This window comes from Oryzias latipes, chromosome 19, assembly GCF_002234675.1.
Source record: "Oryzias latipes chromosome 19, ASM223467v1".
In the NCBI taxonomy this organism is placed as follows: Eukaryota; Metazoa; Chordata; class Actinopteri; order Beloniformes; family Adrianichthyidae; genus Oryzias; species Oryzias latipes.
Window position 1 is genome coordinate 23283316 of NC_019877.2, and position 25082 is coordinate 23308397.

Consider the following 25082-nt stretch of genomic DNA (forward strand, 5'->3'; position numbering starts at 1 on the left):
ATATTACAAAATAGTGATTTTCTGGAAGATGAACCAGCTAGACAGACAGACAGACAGACAGACAGACAGACAGACAGACAGACAGACAGACAGACAGACAGACAGACAGACAGACAGACAGACAGACAGACAGACAGACAGACAGACAGACAGACAGACAGACAGACAGACAGATAGATAGATAGATAGATAGATAGATAGATAGATAGATAGATAGATAGATAGATAGATAGATAGATAGATAGATAGATAGATAGATAGATAGATAGATCACTTTCCTCTCTTCCAGTGGCTGCTCACTCGCTCATGGAGACTGGATTTTCAATTATTCATCCTGCGCGGTGATTGGCTGTCCTGTGGTCTATTCTGATGACGTCAGCATCCTTCAGAGCCTCCCCTGGTGTTAGGAGCCAGGCAGCAAAGTGCAGACGGGGAAGGAAGAGCATCGATCAAAACAACAGCAACCCATATTTAAACACTGGCCCATGGGTGTAGTGGCCGGACAGTGAGGCCGGAGGTTCTGCTGGAAGCTGCGTGGGGTCGCAGCCGCCTTTTTCTTACGTAGGTCATCGAAGTTGTTGAAGTTTACAGCAGACCTCGCTAACTTTAGCACCGGGACTGTTTCTGCCTCTGAGTCGGCTCCAAATCCACTCAAGCTGTCGAGATGGTGTCTTGGATGATTTCGAGAAGTGTCGTGTAAGTACAAAGACAGTCCCCAACTCTGAAAACGATCTGAAGTTTCTTCTGGAATGTCGTAAAGTCGTTGGTCTTCTTGCTAGCTTGTGCGGCTATCCTGCCACATTTAAGCTAGCTGTTATTGTGTTGACCAAAGGGTTTCTAAGACAACACTCGACATTTTCCAGCCGCACTGTGGCTTTCTGCTCCTACCTCATTCTGTCTAAAGTCTTGTAATAATGCAGTCTTTTTTATTTACTGAGAAGGTGTTGAGAAGTTCAGCTGCAGGTGAAGGCGGTTGGCTGCCATGCCAAGAGCAGCCTAACGCCCTTCATGTTGATGTGTTATGAGAACCTGCTGACCTTTACGTGAATGCCTGTTTCTCTGTCTATGTATCTCCACACCATTTTATATCCATTTAAGATGGGGAAAGAGGAGTGCATAACCACAGCCTGGTGTCCTCGGCCTGTCCCCCGTGGACCTGCCTGTCTGTCCCTGTAATTGTTTAGAGAGAGAGGTGGTTATATAAGGACGGGTGACGGGATCATAGGAATGTAGTGGAAAGACCTCAAGGGAGTGGCGGAGGAAAAACAGCACTGCTTCCCTCCCCGGTGAAGCAACCTTTGCCTTCCAGCACAAGATATGAAGCAATGGAGGGAGAGTCAGACTCAACCTGTTTACCTGAAAGATTCTCCCCTTTCCGCCCGGAGCGCCAGGTTCCTGGCACCTGGTTTCCACTCCAGGCGTGAAGGCAAAAGTTGAAGTGGTGGATCTGAGTCTGGGTTTTTGTCTAATCAGTCGGGTCATCTTTGAGTTCTTGTAAAGGCGGTTCTGGTAGACGGTTTATCACACGCGTCACATATCGCAGTGTTCATGCCGTGTCACGGACAGATAAGCTCTTTCTACAGTTCGGTGCCAAAGTCTTGGGTACCTTGTTGAAACAAATATTACCTCCCAAAAAAGCAAATGTTCTTTATAATCTTCTTTAACAGTTTTTAATAGCGATTCTCAGTCTGAAACTGAACTACGCTACACTGTTGGTTGCATCTTTAATGCATACTAGCATACGTTGAGTGTCAGATGTGTGTATTAGAAAATATTGATTAGGGCTGCACGATATGAAGAAAACTCGCGATATGCGATATTAGTAATTAATATTGCGATAACGATATAATTTGCGGTATATAAAAAAATTAGCAAAACAACCAAAAATATTATTCCCATTCCATTACAACAGCTTAAAAATTATACTACAAATGACCCTTGTTGACATAGGAGGCGAACATACAACATAATAGGGCGCCATCCGATTAGTTAACAACGTGAAAGGGTCCATCTGATTGGTCAAATGCAGAAAGGGATTCTTTCAATCCATTAAACACTTCAAGCTGCCATAAGATTGTTTGGCCACATCTAAGGTAACCATTTATTGCAAATTTGCTGTCTTTTGCGATATGCATATTGCACAGCTTGATATTGCGATAACGATAAATATGCGGTATATTGTGCAGGCCTAATATTGATCATTTTTATTTCATTAGACCAGGTAGGGCAACTGAAGGGTTGTCGTCATTGCCTATTGGCAAATAAATTCAGACATCTAGGCGTTTAACTTTTTGACCTGTCAATCAGGTATATTTACCTCACCTTACCTGCATTCTTGGTTTGTCTTGTGTCTATCAGCCCAATTTGCTGTAAATAATTCTTGCATTAAAAGGCAGGTCACTTAATGGATGAACCAGTCCTGTTCATACATAATAAAACCTCCAAATCCTCTGCAGACAACAGGCTTTAAAACCAGAACAGAAATGCCAGAAGAAGAGTCTCGTATCCAAAACGAACATGAGGGTTTATAAGAGGGCTGCACGATATGAGGAAAACCTGCGATATGAGTGATCAATATTGCGATGATGATTTAACTTGCGATACATAAACAAACAGCAACGAAAAACTTCATTTCCATTTCACTGCAACAGTCTAATTTAGATAAGAGTCAACAAAACTAAAATCATACTCCAAATGACCCTAGACTACATAGGAGGTGATAGTCTAACATAAAGGACTCCAACTGATTGGTCAACATCGCGAAGGCGTCCATCTGATTGACAAAATGCAAAAAGAGATTTATTTGACTCCCTAAGTACTTCAAGCTGCCATTAGATTGTTTTATCACATTTAAGGTTACCATTTATCACAATTTTGTCCGTCTTTGCCATGTGAGTGTTGCACAGCTCGATATCGGGATAACAATACATTTGCGGTTTATTGTTCAGGCCTAGTTTATACTCAGCCTTAAAAATGTGATAACTCTAGGAGATTACAACAAAGTTACTATAATAAAATGGAATATTCCCACATTTCCAAGTATCAGATTTAATATCCATTCTCCTAATCAATAACGTTTACAGCAGAAGTTAGTCTGAAATTTCCCAGAAGCTGTCGTGTACATTTCTTGTAAAACCAAAGGCTGTGTTTATCTAGAAACACACACAACAATGAAAGCCTGTGAAAGTCAAGATCTAAAATCACTGTTGCTGATGAGTTTTTTTTAGTTGCCTTGATGAAACCCCCTAAATGCTCTGCTGTGTTTTCCGGCACGTTTCCTGTGTGAATTCCTGAATGCCTCATGGATCTCTGAGGAGGTTCTACACGTATGACGGCCAGGAACAGGCTGGGCCGCCGTTTGTCTCAAACTGCTGTTGTTTGAGGGCTTTTGGTACGTGTGCAGAGAAGCAGGTTTGAGGACGGTGACGTGGTTACACTTGTTTGACTTTTATAGGTTTAAAAACCAAATGCTGGAAAGACTGAAGAAAAACTGGAAAATCTAGTCCTAATTAATAAATACCAGAACAAGTAGCATGATCTGTTCCCAAAGTAGTTATTGAGATATACTTTTCTAATTTGAACTTTTTTCTGTTTATTGTAATGTTAGTTTGATAATATCGATTGTCTTGTTTGTAAGTACAGATACACATTTTCGTGGTCTGGGGAAGCGGGGCTTAGTTTCTGTTCAACAGTCATAACATTTCTGGACTGATTTACACACAGTGTTTTTAAATTATGTTTATGAAGAGTTGTGTGCTTTTTAGTTTAGAAACCCTGCCTCGTGGCGTTTATTTTACCAGCCGTACTGCGAGTGCAGGGGCCACCTCTTATGGTTGGTCACGTGTCTGATTCTGTTGATGCTGAAGCTGCTGAAGCTCTCAGTTGTGACGTAGGGACTGAAATGGGTGGGCCAAAGTCTCCCTGCTCCGCTCCATTCTGATGCATCCATTCGTAAACAAATGTTTTGGTGTGTTAGCGCTAATGTTAGCTTAGGAGAGGGTGTAAACAGAGGGATGATGGGATATCAGTGTAGGCTTACTTCTGCGCCACACAACCCCACACATAACGAAGAGCCCTGGAAAACAACCGTTTTTTTATTTTACCTAAAAAATGTCAACATCATAATTTAAAAAAAAATACTGGGAATTCTATGAAAATAGATCAAAAGATGATCTTGTTAGAAAAACAAAAAACAAAACCAAACTTCATATAAATGTGTCTGTAAGCATTCAGACCATTTATTGAATATTGGACACAACTGAAAGCATAAACTCCCCATTGCCAGAGATCTATTAGGAGCAGAATGTATCCCTGCCAAAAATAACTTTTACCAGAAAACAGTCAACTACTGACATTAGCTGTGTTTACATGGACAAAAGTAATCAGAATAAACACCTGATCAGAATGAAAATGCGTTATGTAAACATGCTGTTTGGAATACCGCTTAGTCCTGAGAAACCGTGTAAACTATCAAGTGAATTTGTGTTTCCAATCGTGTCCAGACAAAATATAGTCTCCTGTTATTCCCACATGTTTGTTTGACCAAGATTCACATTGCAGCATTGACTGCATGGATTTGAACTGGATCCAAGGCTAAATGTTGTTGTTGGGACGTATTAGCCTAACCCTCTTCCGGCTCCGTTCCGCCAAAGAATAAAGCACTGGCCGCACGGATTAAGAAAAATATGAGCAAACGAGCACCTAATAATAATCATAACAGTCATAAAAACACATTTAGAAGATCATCTTGCTCTACGCTGCAGATAGTTTGTTTACAACGGAATTCAATATTTCTGCTTCGACAGCCGTTTCCGGTATCTTACAGAGTTTATTCTGACCCAAAGTGTGGCCAACAGTATGTAAACGTTTGTTATAATCGGAGTTCAATTCTAATCTGATCTTTGATCCGATCACAGATATTTTGCACATGGAACCGCAGCTACTGTCTGTAAACATAAGCTTCCCAATCTATTAGGAACAAGGGTGTATTTAAAAAAATGAAGTCTATCTGAAAACACCCAGAAGAATTTCAGTAGATGTTTTAATATCGGCTGATACGATACTGGCCCCGATATATCGCACATCCCTAAATACAACGTATTCTGTGGTTTTTCAAACTACCAGATTCTAACGTGTGATATAGTCCTGTGGGACCATCACGTTGCGCAACATGTACCGGTAAGTGGTGGGTTCAGCCCAACTCGCGTTCATGATTTCCCCACTTTTCTAAGTGGTTCATTTGCAGCAGCAGTTCTTTCAACAATCCACCCTCTGTGTTTTTCAGGGAACAGTCCTGGAATCAGATTCCTATTCTTGAAGCTCAAACCAGATGCTCTGGGCTCCAGAATCATTCGCCTCACTGTACCCCTCCCTCCCTCTCTAACTTTCCTTTTTTCCCTCTCTTTCCTTGTTTTTTACAACTTTTTTTTTCCATCTATTTTTTTCTGGGTTCCATGTTCCCTGGCTCATTCTGGTTCTCAGTGGTGTACAATGTCAGGAAACCAGGAAAATTGACCCAGAGCTGGGACTCCAACCCTTCTAAAAGCTTCAGGGCTATTTTCTCAGCTGCAGTCAGAGGTGGGAGGTGTGTGGGGAGTGCCGTATGAAAAAGAGGCCCTGCTTTTAAAATCATGTCCAGAACATTGTTTACATTTATCCCAACTTATGATGTTAGTCATCGGTGCATATCAAGATTTTAGACTGGATAAATCCTGTTAATAGCAGTGACTATGGTGGTGGTATGCTCTGTCCTGCTACTGAGGAGGATGATGATTACTTCATCACAAGCTTTTATTCATACTCTTTTTACCGTCTGTGTATTACAGTTTTTCTCAGTGGCTTTAGTACAATTCTCAGATCAGAATGACATTCCCAAAACTATTTGTTCAATCTTCACATCATGATGTCACTCGTGTACATCATATAAGCAGTTTCTCACTTCTTTGAACAAGTTGCAATTGCTTTGGTACATCCATGCAAATGATTATGTACAATCCTCTGCTCTTTGCTACATTATCAATTGTTTATGTCATGTTGATCAAAATGTATTATATAGTTCACTGTGCAATAGTCTTACTCCTCAAAACACCTAGTCATTAGTTCATCGTGTCAGTCATTAACTGCAAAATGGTTGACCAAGTTGTCATATTGTGACAAACATATTTCGCTGCGTTGCAAGAGAGGATATTCGCTGTGATGTGGATGAGAATTTGTGGCCTAACATACAGGAACGACAAGAGGTGTAGGAAGACCACACCAATTCCTACTGCACTGCCTGGACTGTTGGACAGAATATTGTCCTATCTTTTTTTCCCTTTGTGTTACTGTTTGCAGTGGGTTTTTTTCTATGTTGGTATGACATGGTCTGTCAACAAATTACAATATGAACAATAAAAGTGTAAATGTGAATCTTGTCCAGTCTCTTGCAATCAAACAAAAAAGGTGTAACTTACATTTTACAATAATTGTCATCAAAACTTTAGCCATAGTTTCCATCAGAACCTCCCTCTAAAGTACACAGTTATATTGACAACATGACTAAGTCATTTGACTGTCTTGTTCGTAGACAATGACACAAGGACTTGACATTCTGATGGCACTGACATGTTCAATGACATAAAGACTTAGTTTTGAGAGATGAACTAAAGATTTTGACCAAGTTACAGGCTTTTGCAAGAAATCCATAGTGTTTTGCTGTTTGTGCAAATTGTTTTGAGAAATGCACACACGTATTTGCAAACTTCAATTCTGATCTGAGAATTGTACTAAATCGACTGAGAAAAACTGTAAAGTGACAGCATAATACTTTCACTGCTTTACATGAGTTTTCAGGCAATATCAATCCAAATTGGAAGATAGATTTCATTTAAAAGTGCTGAAAACTAACGATGCTGAAGTTCTGCAGCATAATAAGTCATAAGTCGGTTAACCGCGACACCGCGCCCCCTTGTGGTTCATCACCGCGGTGATCAAAAATCCGACACTGTCACAGCTCTACGTAGACAGTGAGCTCTCAGTAACGGGGAGGGAAAGGGGGGCAGTGTTGGCCCACAACTCAGAGTTCAATTTCTAATGATTTCCTGCCGCTCTGCAGAAACAAAGTCCTAGAAAACGACACAGGTTTTAGATTGTAGCTAAAAATGGCATAATCCTGATTAAAAGAGCACTGGGAACGCTTTGAAAATGGATCAAAAGATGATCGGAGTGGGACTTATAACGTTTAGGAACGGGTAAATGCTAAAAGTTAAAACAACTTTTATCAGCTGAGCAAAGCAAAAATAAAAGTTTTTACCTTAACTAATGTCCTTTTAGTTGAATAATAGTATTTAACAAGCTAGCTGAAGAGTGAGCTCTAAAGCCACAGCAGCTTCTGGAACTGCATAGATATATAATCATGTTTAGAAAAAAGGATTTGGGTTCAAACTAAATAAGGAGATGTTTGCTGTCTTTTAAATATCGTAGTGTCTCTTTAAAAAATGCTTTAAATGGCTTCACTTCATGTTAAGAGACTTTAAGAAATAAGTCTTTAAGAAGATGTAATCAAATCAAATGAGTGATTTTGACACAGTCTTCTGGATTATTTTCGTGTCTGGTGTTTTTGGGCTCCTGAGGGTAAATGTGCTCATCGCCATGGAGTCTGGCGCCGTACTTTGAATGATGTTAGTGAGGACTTCTTTAATTATGGTGATGCCGTTTTTAGCCAAAATCCACAAACCTGTTTTGTTTTCCAGGACATAGTTCCTGCCGAGCGGCAGAAGTTCATTAGAAATTCCCCTCCGAGTTATCGGCAGGACTACTGGTGTGTAGTGAGCCCCAGCTTTCCCATCTTCCATCTGTTTCCCACTAGCTTACAGCCCTCGCCAAACTTTAGTGGTGCTATAAAAATGGTGAGCAATATTGGAGCAAATTCAGCAGTTTTTCATTTTTCATTTTTTGTCTGCTCCTGATTCACAACAATTTGTATAAAGAAATACTCAGAAATGCCATTTTAATTGTAATTTTCTTCATGTATACAGTTTGTATGTCCTCCATCATAAAGATGCCACAACAAGTTAAACACACCAAAAACACAATTTTCTTCAGAGTGTCAGAATTTATAGATGGTTGTTTATCAACCGTGATCCACAGAAACACATGGAAATGCCGTTTTCCCTCATCCGAATGACTCTATTCAAAGACATGTTTCATTTTCATGTCCTTGCAGAGCGGCTGACCAGAATCAGGGACATTGAAAGAACATGTCGTCTTGCTCCCCCATCCGTCCCGCAATGCATTTATGATCCACTTTGATTGTATGTTTACCTTACAGTTACCGGTACGAAGCCCATTGAGACGACTGTTGTTGTGCATTTGGGCTATACAAAGAAAATTGAATTAAATGAATGTCCTCCACTTAAAAAGGCTGTTTTAATAAAATCCTTTATTTGAACAAATCTACATGTAGAAGGTCACTGGATTTATCTTCTTTAAAACATTTTTTTGTATTTGGTTAGCAGCTTTCCTGGTAGCTCTGTAAGATTTCATCATTACTTAAATTGCAAAGGTCTGCTTTTGTTCAGTTTAAATCATTTTGAAACTAGTTTTGAGAACCAAACAAGGTCACAATAAACACAATCACAAATAAACAAAAAAGCTGCAGCATAGAGCGAGATGATCTTCTAAACATTATTTTATTATGGTTTTGATCATTATTAAGTGTTTGTTCGCTCATAATTTTCTAAGTCCATGCGGCCAGTGCTTTATTCTGGGCCACAGGGAGCCGGAAAAGGGTCAGCGTTAGGCTAATACGAGCCAACAACAACATTGAGCTGTGGATGTAGTTCAAATCCATGCGGTCAATGCCGCAATCTCCATCTGGGCTGTACGTAAAAATGTTGCCATAACATCAGCCTTTATTTGTCTGACTGGAAACACAAATCCACGTGATTGTTTACACGGTTTCTCAGGACTGTGTAGAGTTTCTGCATTCAAAAGCCGCCTCACGCACCGTCCCAAAGCCGCTCCTCTGCTCGGAGACCCGGTTCCCCCCGGAGACCCGGTTTTCCTGAGTTCTCCTGAGGGCGGCAGCTGGACAGACTGCAGTCTGAAGCCTCCTCCAGAGCGCACGCCGTAACAAAGCACCCTCCCCTTCCCGCAAACACGAAGCTACGAGTCTGGCTGCTCTGATCAGAGACACGGTTCGTGGTCCTGTTGGCGCTCCAGAGGAGGCTTTGGACCGTCTACTCATGACCTAAACCAGAGCAGCAGTGACCCACGATCTGAATAAACTGTTTCTATGCACCACGATCGGATCAACAATCGGCATAAACACCCATCTCCATGAAAGGAATGTTGATCCGAATGAGTCTGATCGGGGCAGAGAATTACAAACGGCGTGTTTACATGACGCCTTTTATTCTGATCAGGCGTTTATTCCGATTCCTTTTGTCCAATGCGATGACTGAATTGAAAAAGATACTTTAGGGACTAATAGTAGCATGGAAATGGAGAGGTTCCTTTTTTTTTGGATGTGTTCTTTCTATAGAGCTGTTCTGTGTGCAGAAGCTGCGACTCATGAAGCTTTTTCAGATCAAACAAGTGCTTTGTGAAATGGAAGAAAAGAGTTTAGTACGGGGCTGGGTTCCTGTGGAAAACGGGAGCAACCAAATGGAATCAAATTTGGCATTATCCAAAACCACCGCTGAGCAGAAGATTACAGAGGAAACACTGAGTCACCGTCTTCAGTGCTTCCAGTCCTCGTGGTCACTGCTCAACACGAAAGGCAAATCACTGCTTAGCGTGCACGCCTCAGACTCCACTAAGTTTCCCTTCATGGTTGGTTTGGCTGTCACCAAAGTAAGGGACTACTGAGGTGTTAAACTGCATCTGGTGCTTCATGGTAATGTCAGTGAAAGGCCTTTCAACTGCTCTTTGGTTTCCAGCCCAGCAAATGTTAAAATGAGATAGTATGACATAAATGAAGATGATGATTTCTTGTTCTCTCCGTTGACAGGCTGCTGTTTGGGACTCTGTATCCTGCATACTACTCCTACAAAGCTGTGAAGACCAAAAACGTCAAGGAATATGTAAGTGTACAAGCAGAATATGACAAACCGTTTCCAGACTAAAATAGATGATCATTCCCTCCATACCTGAAAGATCAGGGAGGTCAAAACAATCAGATCAAATCATAATGCCTGACTGAAAGAAAAGAAAATACCTGAAAATAAAGCTGTACTTTGAGAAGCTTTACTGGTAGTTAAACTGAGGACTCCAACATTTTTTGACCCTCATTTTAGTTAAGAATATGGTTGGGAATGGGAAATCAGGGGGTGAAAGTGTCTCAACGCTGGCTGCTGTTTAAACCCAGGGGTGTGATGGGAAAGTGCTCATGGATATAGATTGGAGGGCTAGAGCCTGTTGGGTGATGCAACTCATGTCGGTGAGGGTGAAATCCTGCTCCTCTGAATTATACATGCTACACCAGTTACAGGCTTAAAACACGTCAGCTTGGAGATCCTTTTCATCTTCCGTCTCTGCCATCCGACTCCTTAATTTCTAACTGATGGTGGGATCACTGGGGACCGGGGAGGAGTTGGAATAAAACCGGCTTGACACCATGATGTTGAATGAATGTTTGATCAGACGCCGCCGTACGGTTAACGTGCTCTGTGCTCAGAATATTCACACGCCGAAACACTTGTTTTTATGTGGAGGTGGTTTGGCATCTGAGGAGCTAGAACTGTGGATTGGAAGTCCCATCGCTCAAGAAGTTTTAATAGATAATCTTATTTGTTTGTTTATTTATTAAGGTGTGGAATATTGTTGCTGAAAATCCAACTGGAGGACTAGTTGAATTTAGAAAACGATCAGAGAAATCCCACAAGGAATCTGTTCTATTGAGTCAGTTTAGACTCAGAGGCTGTATGAACTATAGATTAAGATCAAACTTGTCTGAAAACCAGCTTCTCGGCGTTCGAGTCGTATTTTTGGAGGCTTTCTTTGCTGTCTTTAAGTGAGAGTCTCAGACAGAAGCGAGGCGGGAAAAGAATGCAGAGGACAAACTGTAAAAGGACTGCAACCAGGACTCCCAGTCCCAGCACATGATGTACCTGCTCAACTGGTTCTGACTCAACTGGTGAAGTGAAACAGCATTGATTGATTAATGTCAGTGGTTTTGAAACGAGAGCTTTATGAGACGCCACATTTCTGCGTGAAATCAGGCAGTTGGTCTGAGATGTTTGGGTAGCTCTGCTGCTGCTGCTTTGTGTCTGTATAACTTCATTTTGGATTGTATGAAGATGTCCAATACTGAAATCTTCTAAGATTTACAGCTTGTAGGTCATGACTGCCCGGCATTTTTAGAGAGGTCAGGGGCCGGGTCAGCTACTATACACGGTAGACGGAGTGGTCCGGTCGTAGGACCTGTGGAGAGCTGGCTCTTTAACCCTTTATCTCCAGTGTTGACATACTTTCGGCCTCCGTAACGCTCCAACTGTTACCGCATTTAACGTGAATCTAGCAGATTCTGAGGCTGAGAAAAGCGAACCGCTTCGTTTCAGAATCTGGTAATGGACGTTGATGGCGTGAATGGTTGATTAGTTACCGTATGTCAAAAAGTGTCGAAGGCGACACCTCCAGTGTTAAAGGATTAAAGATTAAAGAGGAACTCTGAGGAGCAGAAGGTCCGACGCTGTACTTGTTTGTGTTGATGAGCAGAAACGGGAACACAAGGTGGCTGGTTGAAAAACCACATTCACGCTAGGACACCGTGTCACCAGCTTGTGTTGGTATTCAGACGCCTTAACCCACTTGTGGTCAGTCATGCAGCAGCAGGCAGGTCCAGCCCAGTCTGACGTGACGGTTTCATCCCGCTGTTGGTGAAAATCCACTCAGAAGTTTGGAGAGCGTGAGGAAGGATGAAGAGGAGGGATGATGAGGAAGGATGAGGGACGATGAGGAAGGATGAGGAGGAGGGACGTTGAGGAAAGAAGAGGAGGAGGGACGATGAGGAAGGATTAGGAGGAGGGATGAGGAGGAGGGACGATGAGGAAGGATGAGGAGGAGGGACGATGAGGAAGGATGAGGAGGAGGGACAATGAAGAAGGATGAGGAGGAGGGATGATGAGGAAAGAAGAGGAGGAGGGACGATGAGGAAGGATGAGGAGGAAGGATGAGGAGGGATGAGGAGGAGGGATGATAAGGAGGGACGATGAGGAAGGATGAGGAGGAGGGACGATGAGGAAGGATGAGGAGGAGGGATGAGGAGGAGGGATGATAAGGAGGGACGATGAGGAAGGATGAGGAGGAAGGATGAGGAGGAGGGATGATAAGGAGGGACGATGAGGAGGGACGTTGAGGAAGGATGAGGAGGAGGGATGAGGAGGAGGGATGATAAGGAAGGATGAGGAGGAGGGATGATGAGGAAGGATGAGGAGGAGGGATGAGGAGGAAGGATGAGGAGGAGGGACGATGAGGAAAGATGAGGAGGAAGGATGAGGAGGAGGGATGAGGAGGAGGGACGATGAGGAAGGATGAGGAGGAGGGATGATAAGGAGGGATGATAAGGAGGGATGAGGAGGAGGGATGATAAGGAGGGACGATGAAGAGGAGGGATGAGGAGGAAGGATGAGGAGGAGGGACGATGAGGAAAGATGAGGAGGAGGGATGATAAGGAAGGATGAGGAGGAGGGACGATGAGGAAGGATGAGGAGGAGGGACAATGAGGAAGGATGAGGAGGAGGGATGATAAGGAGGGACGATGAAGAGGAGGGATGATGAGGAAGGATGAGGATGAGGGATGATAAGGAGGGACGATGAGGAAGGATGAGGAGGAGGGACGATGAGGAAGGATGAGGAGGAGGGATGATAAGGAAGGATGAGGAGGAGGGGCGATGAGGAAGGATGATAAGGAGGGACGATGAGGAAGGATGAGGAGGAGGGATGATGAGGAAGGATGAGGAGGAAGGATGAGGAGGAGGGATGATAAGGAGGGACGATGAGGAAGGATGAGGAGGAGGGACGATGAGGAAGGATTAGGAGGAGGGATGATAAGGAGGGACGATGAGGAGGAGGGACGATGAGGAAGGATGAGGAAGAGGGACAATGAGGAAGGATGAGGAGGAGGGATGATAAGGAGGGACGATGAGGAAGGATGAGGAGGAGGGACGATGAGGAAGGATGAGGAGGAGGGTGATAAGGAGGGACGATGAGGAAGGATGAGGAGGAGGGACGATGAGGAAGGATGAGGAGGAGGGACGATAAGGAAGGATGAGGAGGAGGGACGATAAGGAAGGATGAGGAGGAAGGATGATAAGGAGGGACGATGAGGAAGGATGAGGAGGAGGGATGATAAGGAGGGACAATGAGGAAGGATGAGGAGGAGGGACGATGAGGAAGGATGAGGAGGAGGGACGATGAGGAAGGATGAGGAGGAGGGACGATGAGGAGGAGGGGTGATAAGGAGGGACGATGAGGAAGGATGAGGAGGAGGGACGATGAGGAAGGATGAGGAGGAGGGACGATAAGGAAGGATGAGGAGGAGGGACGATGAGGAAGGATGAGGAGGAGGGATGAGGAGGAGGGACGATAAGGAGGGATGAGGAGGAGGGATGATAAGGAGGGACGATGAGGAAGGATGAGGAGGAGGGATGATAAGGAGGGACAATGAGGAAGGATGAGGAGGAGGGATGATAAGGAGGGACAATGAGGAAGGATGAGGAGGAGGGATGATAAGGAGGGACGATGAAGAGGAGGGATGATGAGGAAGGATGAGGATGAGGGATGATAAGGAGGGACGATGAGGAAGGATGAGGAGGAGGGATGATAAGGAGGGACAATGAGGAAGGATGAGGAGGAGGGACGATGAGGAAGGATGAGGAGGAGGGACGATGAGGAAGGATGAGGAGGAGGGACGATGAGGAGGAGGGACGATGAGGAGGAGGGGTGATAAGGAGGGACGATGAGGAAGGATGAGGAGGAGGGACGATGAGGAAGGATGAGGAGGAGGGACGATAAGGAAGGATGAGGAGGAGGGACGATGAGGAAGGATGAGGAGGAGGGATGAGGAGGAGGGATGATAAGGAGGGACGATGAGGAAGGATGAGGAGGAGGGACGATAAGGAGGGATGAGGAGGAGGGATGATAAGGAGGGACGATGAGGAAGGATGAGGAGGAGGGATGATAAGGAGGGACGATGAAGAGGAGGGATGAGGAGGAGGGATGATAAGGAGGGACGATGAAGAGGAGGGATGAGGAGGAGGGATGATAAGGAGGGACGATGAGGAAGGATGAGGAGGAGGGATGATAAGGAGGGACAATGAGGAAGGATGAGGAGGAGGGACGATAAGGAGGGATGAGGATGAGGGATGATAAGGAGGGACGATGAGGAAGGATGAGGAGGAGGGACGATGAGGAAGGATGAGGAGGAAGGATGATAAGGAGGGACGATGAGGAAGGATGAGGAGGAGGGATGATAAGGAGGGACAATGAGGAAGGATGAGGAGGAGGGACGATGAGGAAGGATGAGGAGGAGGGACAATGAGGAAGGATGAGGAGGAGGGATGATAAGGAGGGACGATGAGGAAGGATGAGGAGGAGGGACGATGAGGAAGGATGAGGAGGAGGGTGATAAGGAGGGACGATGAGGAAGGATGAGGAGGAGGGACGATAAGGAAGGATGAGGAGGAAGGATGATAAGGAGGGACGATGAGGAAGGATGAGGAGGAGGGATGATAAGGAGGGACAATGAGGAAGGATGAGGAGGAGGGACGATGAGGAAGGATGAGGAGGAGGGACGATGAGGAAGGATGAGGAGGAGGGGTGATAAGGAGGGACGATGAGGAAGGATGAGGAGGAGGGACGATGAGGAAGGATGAGGAGGAGGGACGATAAGGAAGGATGAGGAGGAGGGATGAGGAGGAGGGATGATAAGGAGGGACGATGAGGAAGGATGAGGAGGAGGGATGATAAGGAGGGACAATGAGGAAGGATGAGGAGGAGGAGGGATGATAAGGAGGGACAATGAGGAAGGATGAGGAGGAGGGATGATAAGGAGGGACGATGAAGAGGAGGGATGATGAGGAAGGATGAGGATGAGGGATGATAAGGAGGGACGATGAGGAAGGATGAGGAGGAGGGATGAGGAGGAGCACCTGACAGGACACAAAGGAAGGTGTAGAAATGAGAGTGTAACTCTGTGGAGGCTTTGAAGTTGTGGAAACACTGATTTGGGCTCAATAAACCAAGTTCCTGTTTGAGATCAATTTTACATTAATAACATTGTTTAGAACAGAAGTTCTGGTTTGAATCTAAACAGTCCTCTACTGGGTTTGGTAATGTTACCTCTTCCATTAGGTTGGGGAGCTGGCGATGCCTCTGAAGTGTTGGTTGTGTTGTCTGAGTGTGTATTTTTGTGTGCAGGTGCGGTGGATGATGTACTGGATCGTGTTTGCCCTCTACACTGTTGTGGAGACCATCACTGACCTGACAGTGGCGTGGTAAGGCTTTGCAGGTCATCCATAGATCTAGCTTTAATGTTCCTTGTAGTCCGAATAGACGTAAAAATCAGAAACAGCCCTCTTGACCTCTGCCCTTAAATGACTTATGTCCAGTTTGCTCCGTGAGACCGCCGTGTGGCTTTTAGTTTGACCTGATCATGTTGGTTTTAATCCAACCCTTCTTTGATTCTGATAGAATTCGTCCATCTTCACCGTCAGTCCTGTCTCGGTAGTGTTGTTTCAGACGACAGTGATTCTGGACATATGCAGGTTATTTCAGTAACAGGCCGGTGAACTTAGTGTTTGCTGTGGACTAATCAGCACCTCTGATGTCAAGGAAAGCTGCTTCTAGTAGAATTCTGCTTGGTGAGGTCATGTGACGATGGAGGGTCGGGCAGCACTCTGCTGTCCTGATGAAGAGCACATGCCTCCTCCTCGTCATCATTGCTCCTGAGTGTGAGATTGGGCTTCTTTGTTGTCATTCCTTCTCTGGACCTGCTTCATGCTGGTGTCCTCAGAAATGTTAACACTGACCTTGTTAGAGTCTAGCGCCCCCCGCTGGGCTGCTGACAACACTGCACATTACAGAGCCGGGGCGGGAAGAGAAACACAACACCTTAACCTAACAACAAATGAATAGCTTGATAATTACAAACATCCCGGATCAAAATGAGCTGAGTAGGTCTATGGTTGTAGTGAATGGATAACAGATTCCTGACTGTAGAGAGTTTAAAAGCTAACCAACTGTGGAATTTGACACTGCTAAATATGATAGCGTGTCTGATGCTAGCTCTGGTTTACGGAGTGGCTCCATGTCTTCAAACACGCTGCAGAAATATTCATCCTGTTCATCCAGATTGGTCAATGCTGCTCTCCGATACAGTCCTGCTCATATAACGGTGGCCCAGCTCTCCGTGGTCAGACCTGGTTTGGGGTTAAAGTGTCTGTGGAGGCCCCTGTCAGATGATGCTTCCTCCCTGTGCCTTCAGGTTTCCGCTCTATTATGAGCTGAAGATAGCGTTTGTGATTTGGCTGCTGTCCCCGTACACCAGAGGAGCGAGTCTGATCTACAGGAAGTGCCTGCACCCTCTGCTGTCCTCCAGAGAACGGGTAAGGGCGTCCGTCTGTCCGTCCACGCCTGCTGTCAGACAGGAGGTCGGTTTTTAGACCAGAGCTCAGGTTTGTGTGTTTTTTCTTCTTCCAGGAAATCGATGACTACATTGTGCAGGCCAAAGAAAGGAGCTATGAGACCATGGTGAACTTTGGCAAGCAGGGGCTGAGCATCGCCGCCACCGCTGCCGTCACCGCAGCCGTCAGGGCAAGTCCTCTTCCGCCGGTCATGTTGGGATCTTTGATCAACTTTTAAAACCCAAACTCAGTTTTCTGTTGACCTCACAGTGGAGTCTGTCAGTGCAGGACCTGTTCTTTTGCTTATCAGGCTTTCGTCTGTTACCGAGCAGAAACTCTGGATACTTAAAAACCTGATTTTTCTGGATTCCTTCTTGTCCACATTGGACCCCGTAGTGATGATGAGTAACTGGTATTGACTTTTATTTGATTGGTAAGAAAAACTTGTTTGACGGTTTTGAAGTTATTTGCCTGTAAATAATGCCATCGTGTTCGTATTCAGGAGTGTTTGGGATGTCCGGTAATACAGGATTAGATAAAGATGCCGTGGCGCTTTGGTTCAGACTGTCAGGTGTAGGTCTATCCAGAGGATCTTTGTCATGCTAATGGACATTTCCTGTCACCGGCTGCTGCTGTGGATGTTTTGTTGGTGTGGATGGAGAGGTTTTCGTCTGGACCGTTGACGTCTCAGCAGGTTTTCATCTCTGCAGGAGCTGAAAGAACACGTCATAGCAGCGCTCTGCTGAAGACTTCATGTTTAAATATTTGCTCTTACTGCTAGAGCTCCACAGGATCAGGCTTCTCATCATATGGCAGAGTATTTGTAGATTCCACAAACCTTCTGGAGCTCATCCTTTTGGTTGCTCCTGAACATATTTTGGATTCAAAGGCGACTGATTGTCCCAAACTTCTCTGCCTCTGTCCTGTTGCCCCACTGCCCCAGCTGAGGCTTTGAAATCACACCTGATGAAATTTTGATTTGTTGAAGTTCTTTGTCTGTCTTCAGTAGAGTTTATTTGATTCCCTAAATACTTCAAGCTGCCATTAGATTGTTTTAGCACACTTAAGGTTGGCATTTATTGGGATTTTCGCAGACTTTTGGGATATGCGTGTTGCACAGCTAGACATCGTGATAACGATGAATCTGCGGTGTATTGTGCAGGTCTAGGCAGGAGTATGGTGTGTTTCTGTGCAGGTCCTTTAAATAGAAGCCATAGTGAGGTGTGGCATCTTTAAATTCTGTTGAAACGTGGCTCCTTGTCCATCATGTACACCTTGAACCTTCAGGTGACTTTTTCTTCTTCTGTGTCTCCGTCGGCGTCTTTCTTCATGGGTTGTGTGCTTCAGCGGGCTCTTCTGGGAGGTAAAGTCGGTCTGTAGAAGCTGCATGAACATCTTTCCTTTTCCATCCCATGCAGCCCTCCTTTGAATTTCCAATCACATTTACAAATTCAGTTTTCTTCATTTCAACCTTCCTGTGACCACCGAGTCCTCCATGTGTGGTTGTTCACTTATGGTTTACATCAACATTTCTATTTGGGGAATTTCTCCCTTTTTTTTTTACTGATAGTTTTGTTTTAATAACTTCAAGACGCTTTGCGTCTGATTTTCTCCATGTTTTCTATGAATTATGTGGTGAAATGTGTCCACGGTGCATGAAGACTTTGGTTGTGGTCGGTCCTGGAATGATCATTCCTCTCCATTCCACGGTTCATATCGTTTGGTCCTGTGTGGCAGCAGTAGATCCTGATCTGTTGCTCTTTGTGTATGTGGCTGGGCTGAAACCGCTGGTGTTTGTCGCACAGGGTCAGGGCGCCATCACTGAAAAGCTGCGCAGCCTGAGCATGCACGACCTGTCTCAGATCGGCCAGCAGGACGAGGGAGGAAACCAGCTGTTCCAGTACAGCTCCCGCTCCGCCAACCCCGCCGCCAGGAGAGCGCAGAGCTCTGAGCACGCCGCTGATGGTACGTACACGCATGCAGCGCCGCTGACGGTACGTACACGCATGCAGCGCCGCTGACGGTACGTACACACATGCACCGCCGCTGACGGTACGTACACATGCAGCGCCGCTGACGGTACGTACACATGCAGCGCCGCTGACGGTACGTACACACATGCAGCGCCGCTGACGGTACGTACACACATGCAGCGCTGCTGACGGTACGTACACGCATGCAGCGCCGCTGACGGTACGTACACACATGCACCGCCGCTGACGGTACGTACACACATGCAGCGCCGCTGACGGTACGTACACATGCAGCGCCGCTGACGGTACGTACACACATGCACCGCCGCTGACGGTACGTACACATGCAGCGCCGCTGACGGTACGTACACACATGCAGCGCCGCTGACGGTACGTACACATGCAGCGCCGCTGACGGTACGTACACATGCAGCGCCGCTGACGGTACGTACACACATGCACCGCCGCTGACGGTACGTACACATGCAGCGCCGCTGACGGTACGTACACACATGCAGCGCCGCTGACGGTACGTACACACATGCACCGCCGCTGACGGTACGTACACATGCAGCGCCGCTGACGGTACGTACACATGCAGCGCCGCTGACGGTACGTACACACATGCAGCGCCGCTGACGGTACGTACACACATGCAGCGCTGCTGACGGTACGTACACGCATGCAGCGCCGCTGACGGTACGTACACACATGCACCGCCGCTGACGGTACGTACACACATGCAGCGCCGCTGACGGTACGTACACATGCAGCGCCGCTGACGGTACGTACACACATGCAGCGCCGCTGACGGTACGTACACATGCAGCGCCGCTGATAATCAGACCCCAGCTTCAGCCTCGTCCGACTTTTAAGGTGCAAGGAATAAATACGAAAAGAAAAAAGGTCATATTTTCTAAATATAATGATCACCATTTGAACAACTTTGTTAGCAGCATCCTCGTGACATTAGACAGCCAGTTATTAAAAGTGTAAGGGTTGATGGCCTTAGAAGTGTGCATTATCAGAAGTGAAAGCACGACGTTGAAGCCTGAACCATCTGATGCTTCCAGGAAGTGCGTTCATTTCTGATAATGCACACTTCTAAGGCCATCAACCCGCTCATGCCATGGTCACTTGCAAAAGAAAGTAATATTAACCACTTATTAGTCCTTGATTCTCGTTATTTTTACAATTTGGAACGCTTCTTTCACAGAAAGCAGACTTTTTAGTTACGTGGCCCGTTGTCACGGTAACCACCGCTGCAGTCAAGATCCGGCGATATAAAGTGATATACATGCTGATGGTCACGATGTGTAAATAAAGCATCAGTTCAGAGAGGAAGTTCATCTCTTACCGCTTGTTTTTATCCAGATAATGAGGCAAAAGTTTGTTTTCAAGAAGCCAGCGTAGGGATACAAAACATTTAAGCTACGTGACCGGATCTACTTTTTTAGGGGTGCATTATCACTGTGGTATATCACTTTCTAATGCACACCCAGCAGCCAATCAGAATCAAGAATTCACCCGGACTGTGATACAATCTGCATTACTATTATGGTCTGTGGGAACAGTTGTCACAATAAATCTGTATTTGGAGTAAAGATTCCTGTTTTTAAGTCTGTTAAATGCAGATTTCTTTTATTTTGAAGTCTCTGGATCTTTTCTGCCAAAAGGAACTTTGTTCTTCGTTAACTTTCCCAGCTTGGGGGTTTAATTCAGTGGTGCTGCTGCCACTTTAAGAAGGTAGCGGATGGATTTATTTAATGGAACGCAGCGACTCAAGAATGAGTCAGATGAGGTGTAGAGAGGATTTTCAAAATAAGACGTCCTTCAGAAGCAGGTTAGAAATAAAAAAGGGAAAAATGTAGATCTGGTTTTCTTTTGTCTCAGCGGTTTGGTGCAGGTGCTGGTCCAAGACCTGGTTAGTTCAATAATACAGGCTTCACCCTCAAACCTGAAGTATTGGAGGTACCGCTGTGGGAACATGCAGATTATTTACTAAAAAAAAGGAAGAGCTTCCTTCATAATTGATGCGTGTGATCAGCGCGAGATGAGAGGTGTCGGTTTAATCATCAGCAGGATGAAGCGGCTCTCCTCTCTGAGTCTCTCTGTCCTCAGTGGAAGCTCTCTGCAGCTGTGGAGCAGTGGGATGACTTCCCAGAGGATGAGGCGAGGATGCCGGTGGAATGTCAAACACTCTCTAAGTACAGGGCAGCAGCAGGAAAAGAGAAGCCAAGGAGAAATGTCTGGCAGGCGGCCGGAGATGGAAGATGAATGTGGGTGAGGACGGCGAGGGGGCAGAGTGGGTCGTGGATTCGGCTCAGGATGCATTCAGAGGAGGAGGAAGAGAGCATTTCCTGAGCCTTTCATCTTGGTCTCTGTGTTCGTGACGTCAGCCCTTCTGTGCTTCTGGTGATGGACGTCCAGCACTGAACTGATGCAACACAGAGTTTCAGAGTCGAATCCAGAGGAAAGGCTTCTGTCAGGTCTCGTGTGCCGCATCGGTTTTTAATAAGTGGTTGCAGTGCAGATTGAACTGATGGAATCCAGTTTTTTAAAGATGAAAACGCCGTTTTTAACACTTTTCTGACAGAAGAGGAAATTGGGCGCAAAATTGAATTTCTGAGCGTTTCTTCATTCAAACAGTTGTGAATCAGGAGGAGATGAAACATGGCATTGGAAAAAGTGACTTGAAAAATATGTGGGGGTGGGGCCACAAGCTCCCTGCTCCGCCCCATTCTGATGCAGATGGAGCTTCCCTCCATGAACGTCTTTGTTTTCCTGGTCTGAGCTGGAATCTGGATCAGAATTGGATGGCTGGATGGGTCAAATATCGCTCAACATCAATGTTAGGTTTGGGTGTGATAACAGCATCATCAGAAATAAAAGACCACTGGGAACATTTCGGAAACGGATAAAAAGATGATTGGAGTAAGATTTTTTATTTTATATTTTAATTTGATTGTTTTTTTTTATTTTTCTTATTTGTATTTTTTGTTTTAATTGTAAAAAAAAATTAATTTATTTTTTTAATTTTAATGTATCATTTTTTTTATGTTTTATCATGGAGTAGGACTTTAAATAAACTTCCAGGTTCTGAGGTTGTTTTCATGCAGCAGCGCCGTCAGCAGCTCTCTGCCGCCCCCTGCTGGCCTCTGCTGCACTTTCCTGTTCTACACAGCAGCTCCTCACGTCACTGGAACACGCCTGTCTTCAGTGATGACGTCACAAACCAGTGTCACACGGTGGCGAAGGAAATGCTGAATCCATTTTAATTCACCATTTACATTGTTGACCATAAATAAACTGAAGCAAACTAAAGACTAACATGTTTGCATTATTAGTGATACAAACTGAACCGGGCCGTGAAAGTAGGTTAGAGTTAAACTGGTGGGTCGTTGGTAAACCAGAGCAGAACCGATGGGTTACATTTCTCCACAATGGTCACATGATCAGAACCGCTGTCCTAATGAGGAGAAGCTCTTCTGTTGTCGTGGGAATGAAGCGTCATCCACCTTCATCTGCTTCTGTTTGTCAGAGAACTATTACGATGAAGAGGACAGATCCGACGAAGAGGCCGAGCCGACCTTCTCTGAAGACGAGGCCGTGAGTCAGAAGGGCCTGAGGCGATCGCAGAGCGTCAAGATGACGCGCTCCAGAGCGCGGAAAGACGTGGGTGAAGCCGCCGCCGCCGCGCCATCGGCGTCCCCTCGCCATCTACATTCACACGTCTGTTCCTCTGATTGGCTCTGCAGGCTCGCTACGGCTCCCTGAAGATCAAGGGCAAGAAGAGGCCGGCTCTGAGCGCCGTGAACTACAGCACCATGAGGGACACGCCCAGCTGAGCGCAAGCAGCAGCTGATTGGAGGACGGCCCCGCCTCCTCGCTCTGATGGAGGCATCCCCATCACCCTGCTCATCCAAAACCAGCAGCTCAGAGACGACCTCTGACCTTTGTGGAAGTGTACCGTGTACATAAGGTGTTTTTTATCGGTGTGATCTTTTTTGGTTCTTGTCTTGTATTTGTTGTCGTCTGAGGATCTCATTGGCTGAACAGAACGGCGTGAAGAGCTGGCGTCTTCTGCTGCTCTTTCACCATCTAAACTGTCAGCAGTAACGAAAAAAAAAAAAAAAAAAGAAATTTTTAACCTGCATTCCTCCAGCAAATCCCAAAGAGGTTGAAGACGAACCTTCAGACTTTTGTTTTGACATAAGAAATGTGCAGAAAGACAGAAGAGCTGCGCTTTTGTTTTTTTTAAACGTCTTTCTTAGAGCTTTTAGCCTTTCTGCATAGACTCCTCTTTCCAAAGCCGTTCTGCCTTTGCTGCTGGTCAGTGGCTCTCACACCAACCTCCAGGCCGGACCTCGGTGGAGTCGAACACACCCGTCTCTCCTCTGCACCGGCAGCCGAACACTCTCCGAGTCCGCTGAGCTGGAAGACTAAACCAAAGAGGTGTTTGGGGGGGGGGGGGGGGGGGGGGTTACGGTTGCTGTACGGCTCCTCACTTCCACTTCCTGAATCATGGATTGTGAACTCTGGTTGGATTTTCCTGCTGCATTTCCTGGGATCATTGAAGATTCCCTTTTTGTTGGATGAAGTTTCCATGTCGGCGTGTGATTTGCACAAACACTCACCGGCGTCTTCATGAAAGACGCCATCCGTCTGTCTGTTGGGGATTTGAACCTGAGACGGCGGTTCTGGCCCGTGAGCTTTTTCCTGTCCACCTTTGCTGTTGCCTCCTTTCATCTCACCTGAGCTGGCGTTTCTACCTGTTGGAGGCACGTTAACCATGTTGACAGAGCCGTGGCGTTTTGTGGGCGGCGCAGCGCTGCTGGAGGCGGGGATTTCTGCAGAGGAAGCCGACCTGCTGGTCTTCCTCCGTTTGTTTTTTATACTGAGAACTATAACAAGCTAAGGTTACTCGTGTGATTCGTGTGCGTTGGTTGCTCTCCTGTGACTGAAACCGAAGCCGGACGCCCCCACCTGATGCTGGACGCCGGAGTTGTGTGTCATAAATGAAAGATGAGAAAACACGTGTGTCTTGGTTCTTGGCGTTCTGGGATCTGGACGGGGCGGTTTTGGTGACTGGGCTGGAGTTCTGAACAGAACCATCAAGAAGGTGTTGAGACTGCGTTTCATTCTGGTTACATGTAACTTTGTTGCCTCATTGTATGCTCAGTTGGGAGAAAATAACCTGTTATGAAATCATGTGTATTGATCTGAACTGAAACAATTATTTAAGTTTGTTGACATGGCTGCAGTTTGAATTCACATGATTTGACCCCCCCCCCAGCTTTATTTGTGAGTTTTCTCTGTAAACATCTCGGCTCACTCCAGACTTTCCAGTTTTTTTTCTCAATTGTTGGTGACAAAACAATAAAAAAACGTACATTTTCAATTTCCACATTTCAGGTTCTGTAACAAGAGTGTCGGCAATTCTTCAAAGATGAAATGGTTCAATGTCAACCTGCAGAACATCTGCAGAGCAGAACGTCCTCCAAAACTCACAAAGTGGAGAAATCTCTGTGTGTCAGGGACAAAGATGAAGACTCATTGGATGCTAGAGGACCGGGGGTGCATAATGGAGATGATGTGACTCATCTGCACAGGAAACCAGAGCTCTAGTTTAGAACACGGTCCATGAGGACGGCCGGGTCCAGAGTCCCGTTTAACGTGTTCTGTGGTCGTTCTCATTAGGAATAATTAGAATAATAAACTTTATTTGTGTAGCACCTTTCAAGATAAAAACCACAAAGAGCTTCACAGTAAAACAGAATATAAAAAGAATGATGAAAGAGCAATTTTAAAAAGATGTTTTTAGCTGCTATGTTAAAGAAAACAGTCTGCAGATCTGAAGCTGAGAGGAAGGCAGTTCCAGAGGGATGGAGCCACTGCTGCAAAGTCTATAACCACCAGCAGACCCTGGTCACATGACCTCAGGGACCTGCTGGGAGTGGACGGCTGCACACGGTCTTTTATGTAGACCGGTGCTTGGCTGTTAAGAGCTGTGTATGTGTTTTTGCTTAAACGTGAAGATGGAGTCGCAGTGATGAAGATGAGAAGTTCTAAAAGCGTGGATGAGCATCTCTATCTCAGAACGCGACGCGGACTCAGTTTGGCAATGTTTTTAAGATGATAAAAACAAGAGTGAACAAGTGACCCGACATGAGAGCCCAGGGATAAAACCGGGTCTAGGGTCACCCCGAGGTTCCTGACAGACGGCTTGATAGAGGAAGCAAGGAGCAAGGGGACCAAACCACTGCAAGGGGGGGGGGGGGGCAACTGTCAGAACCACAGACTAGGACCTCAGTTTTTGGTTTCATTTAGTTGGAGAAAGTTGTTGTTCATCAAACTCTTGACTGAATCCAGACACCTGCATAAAATCTGTATTTTAGAAACATCCTGGGCTTTAAAAAACATAAAGCTGAACATCATCAGCATAGAAATGACCGGAAATATCATTAAAAGAACTTAAAATGTGCTGCAAAGGCAGCAGATGTAT

At 45.5% G+C, this 25082-nt stretch overlaps 1 protein-coding gene across 1 annotated transcript; it reads left to right on the plus strand.

Annotated features, from left to right (window-relative positions):
• Nucleotides 1-369: 369 nt before the first annotated feature.
• Nucleotides 370-23982, plus strand: LOC101157167 (receptor expression-enhancing protein 3). Its single transcript, XM_004080731.4, has 8 exons — nucleotides 370-696; nucleotides 9992-10064; nucleotides 15400-15476; nucleotides 16466-16586; nucleotides 16681-16794; nucleotides 18410-18569; nucleotides 22119-22252; nucleotides 22336-23982. The coding sequence occupies exons 1-8, from the start codon at nucleotides 665-667 to the stop codon at nucleotides 22423-22425; spliced, it is 801 nt and encodes a 266-aa protein (XP_004080779.1). The 5' UTR covers nucleotides 370-664; the 3' UTR covers nucleotides 22426-23982.
• Nucleotides 23983-25082: the final 1100 nt, after the last annotated feature.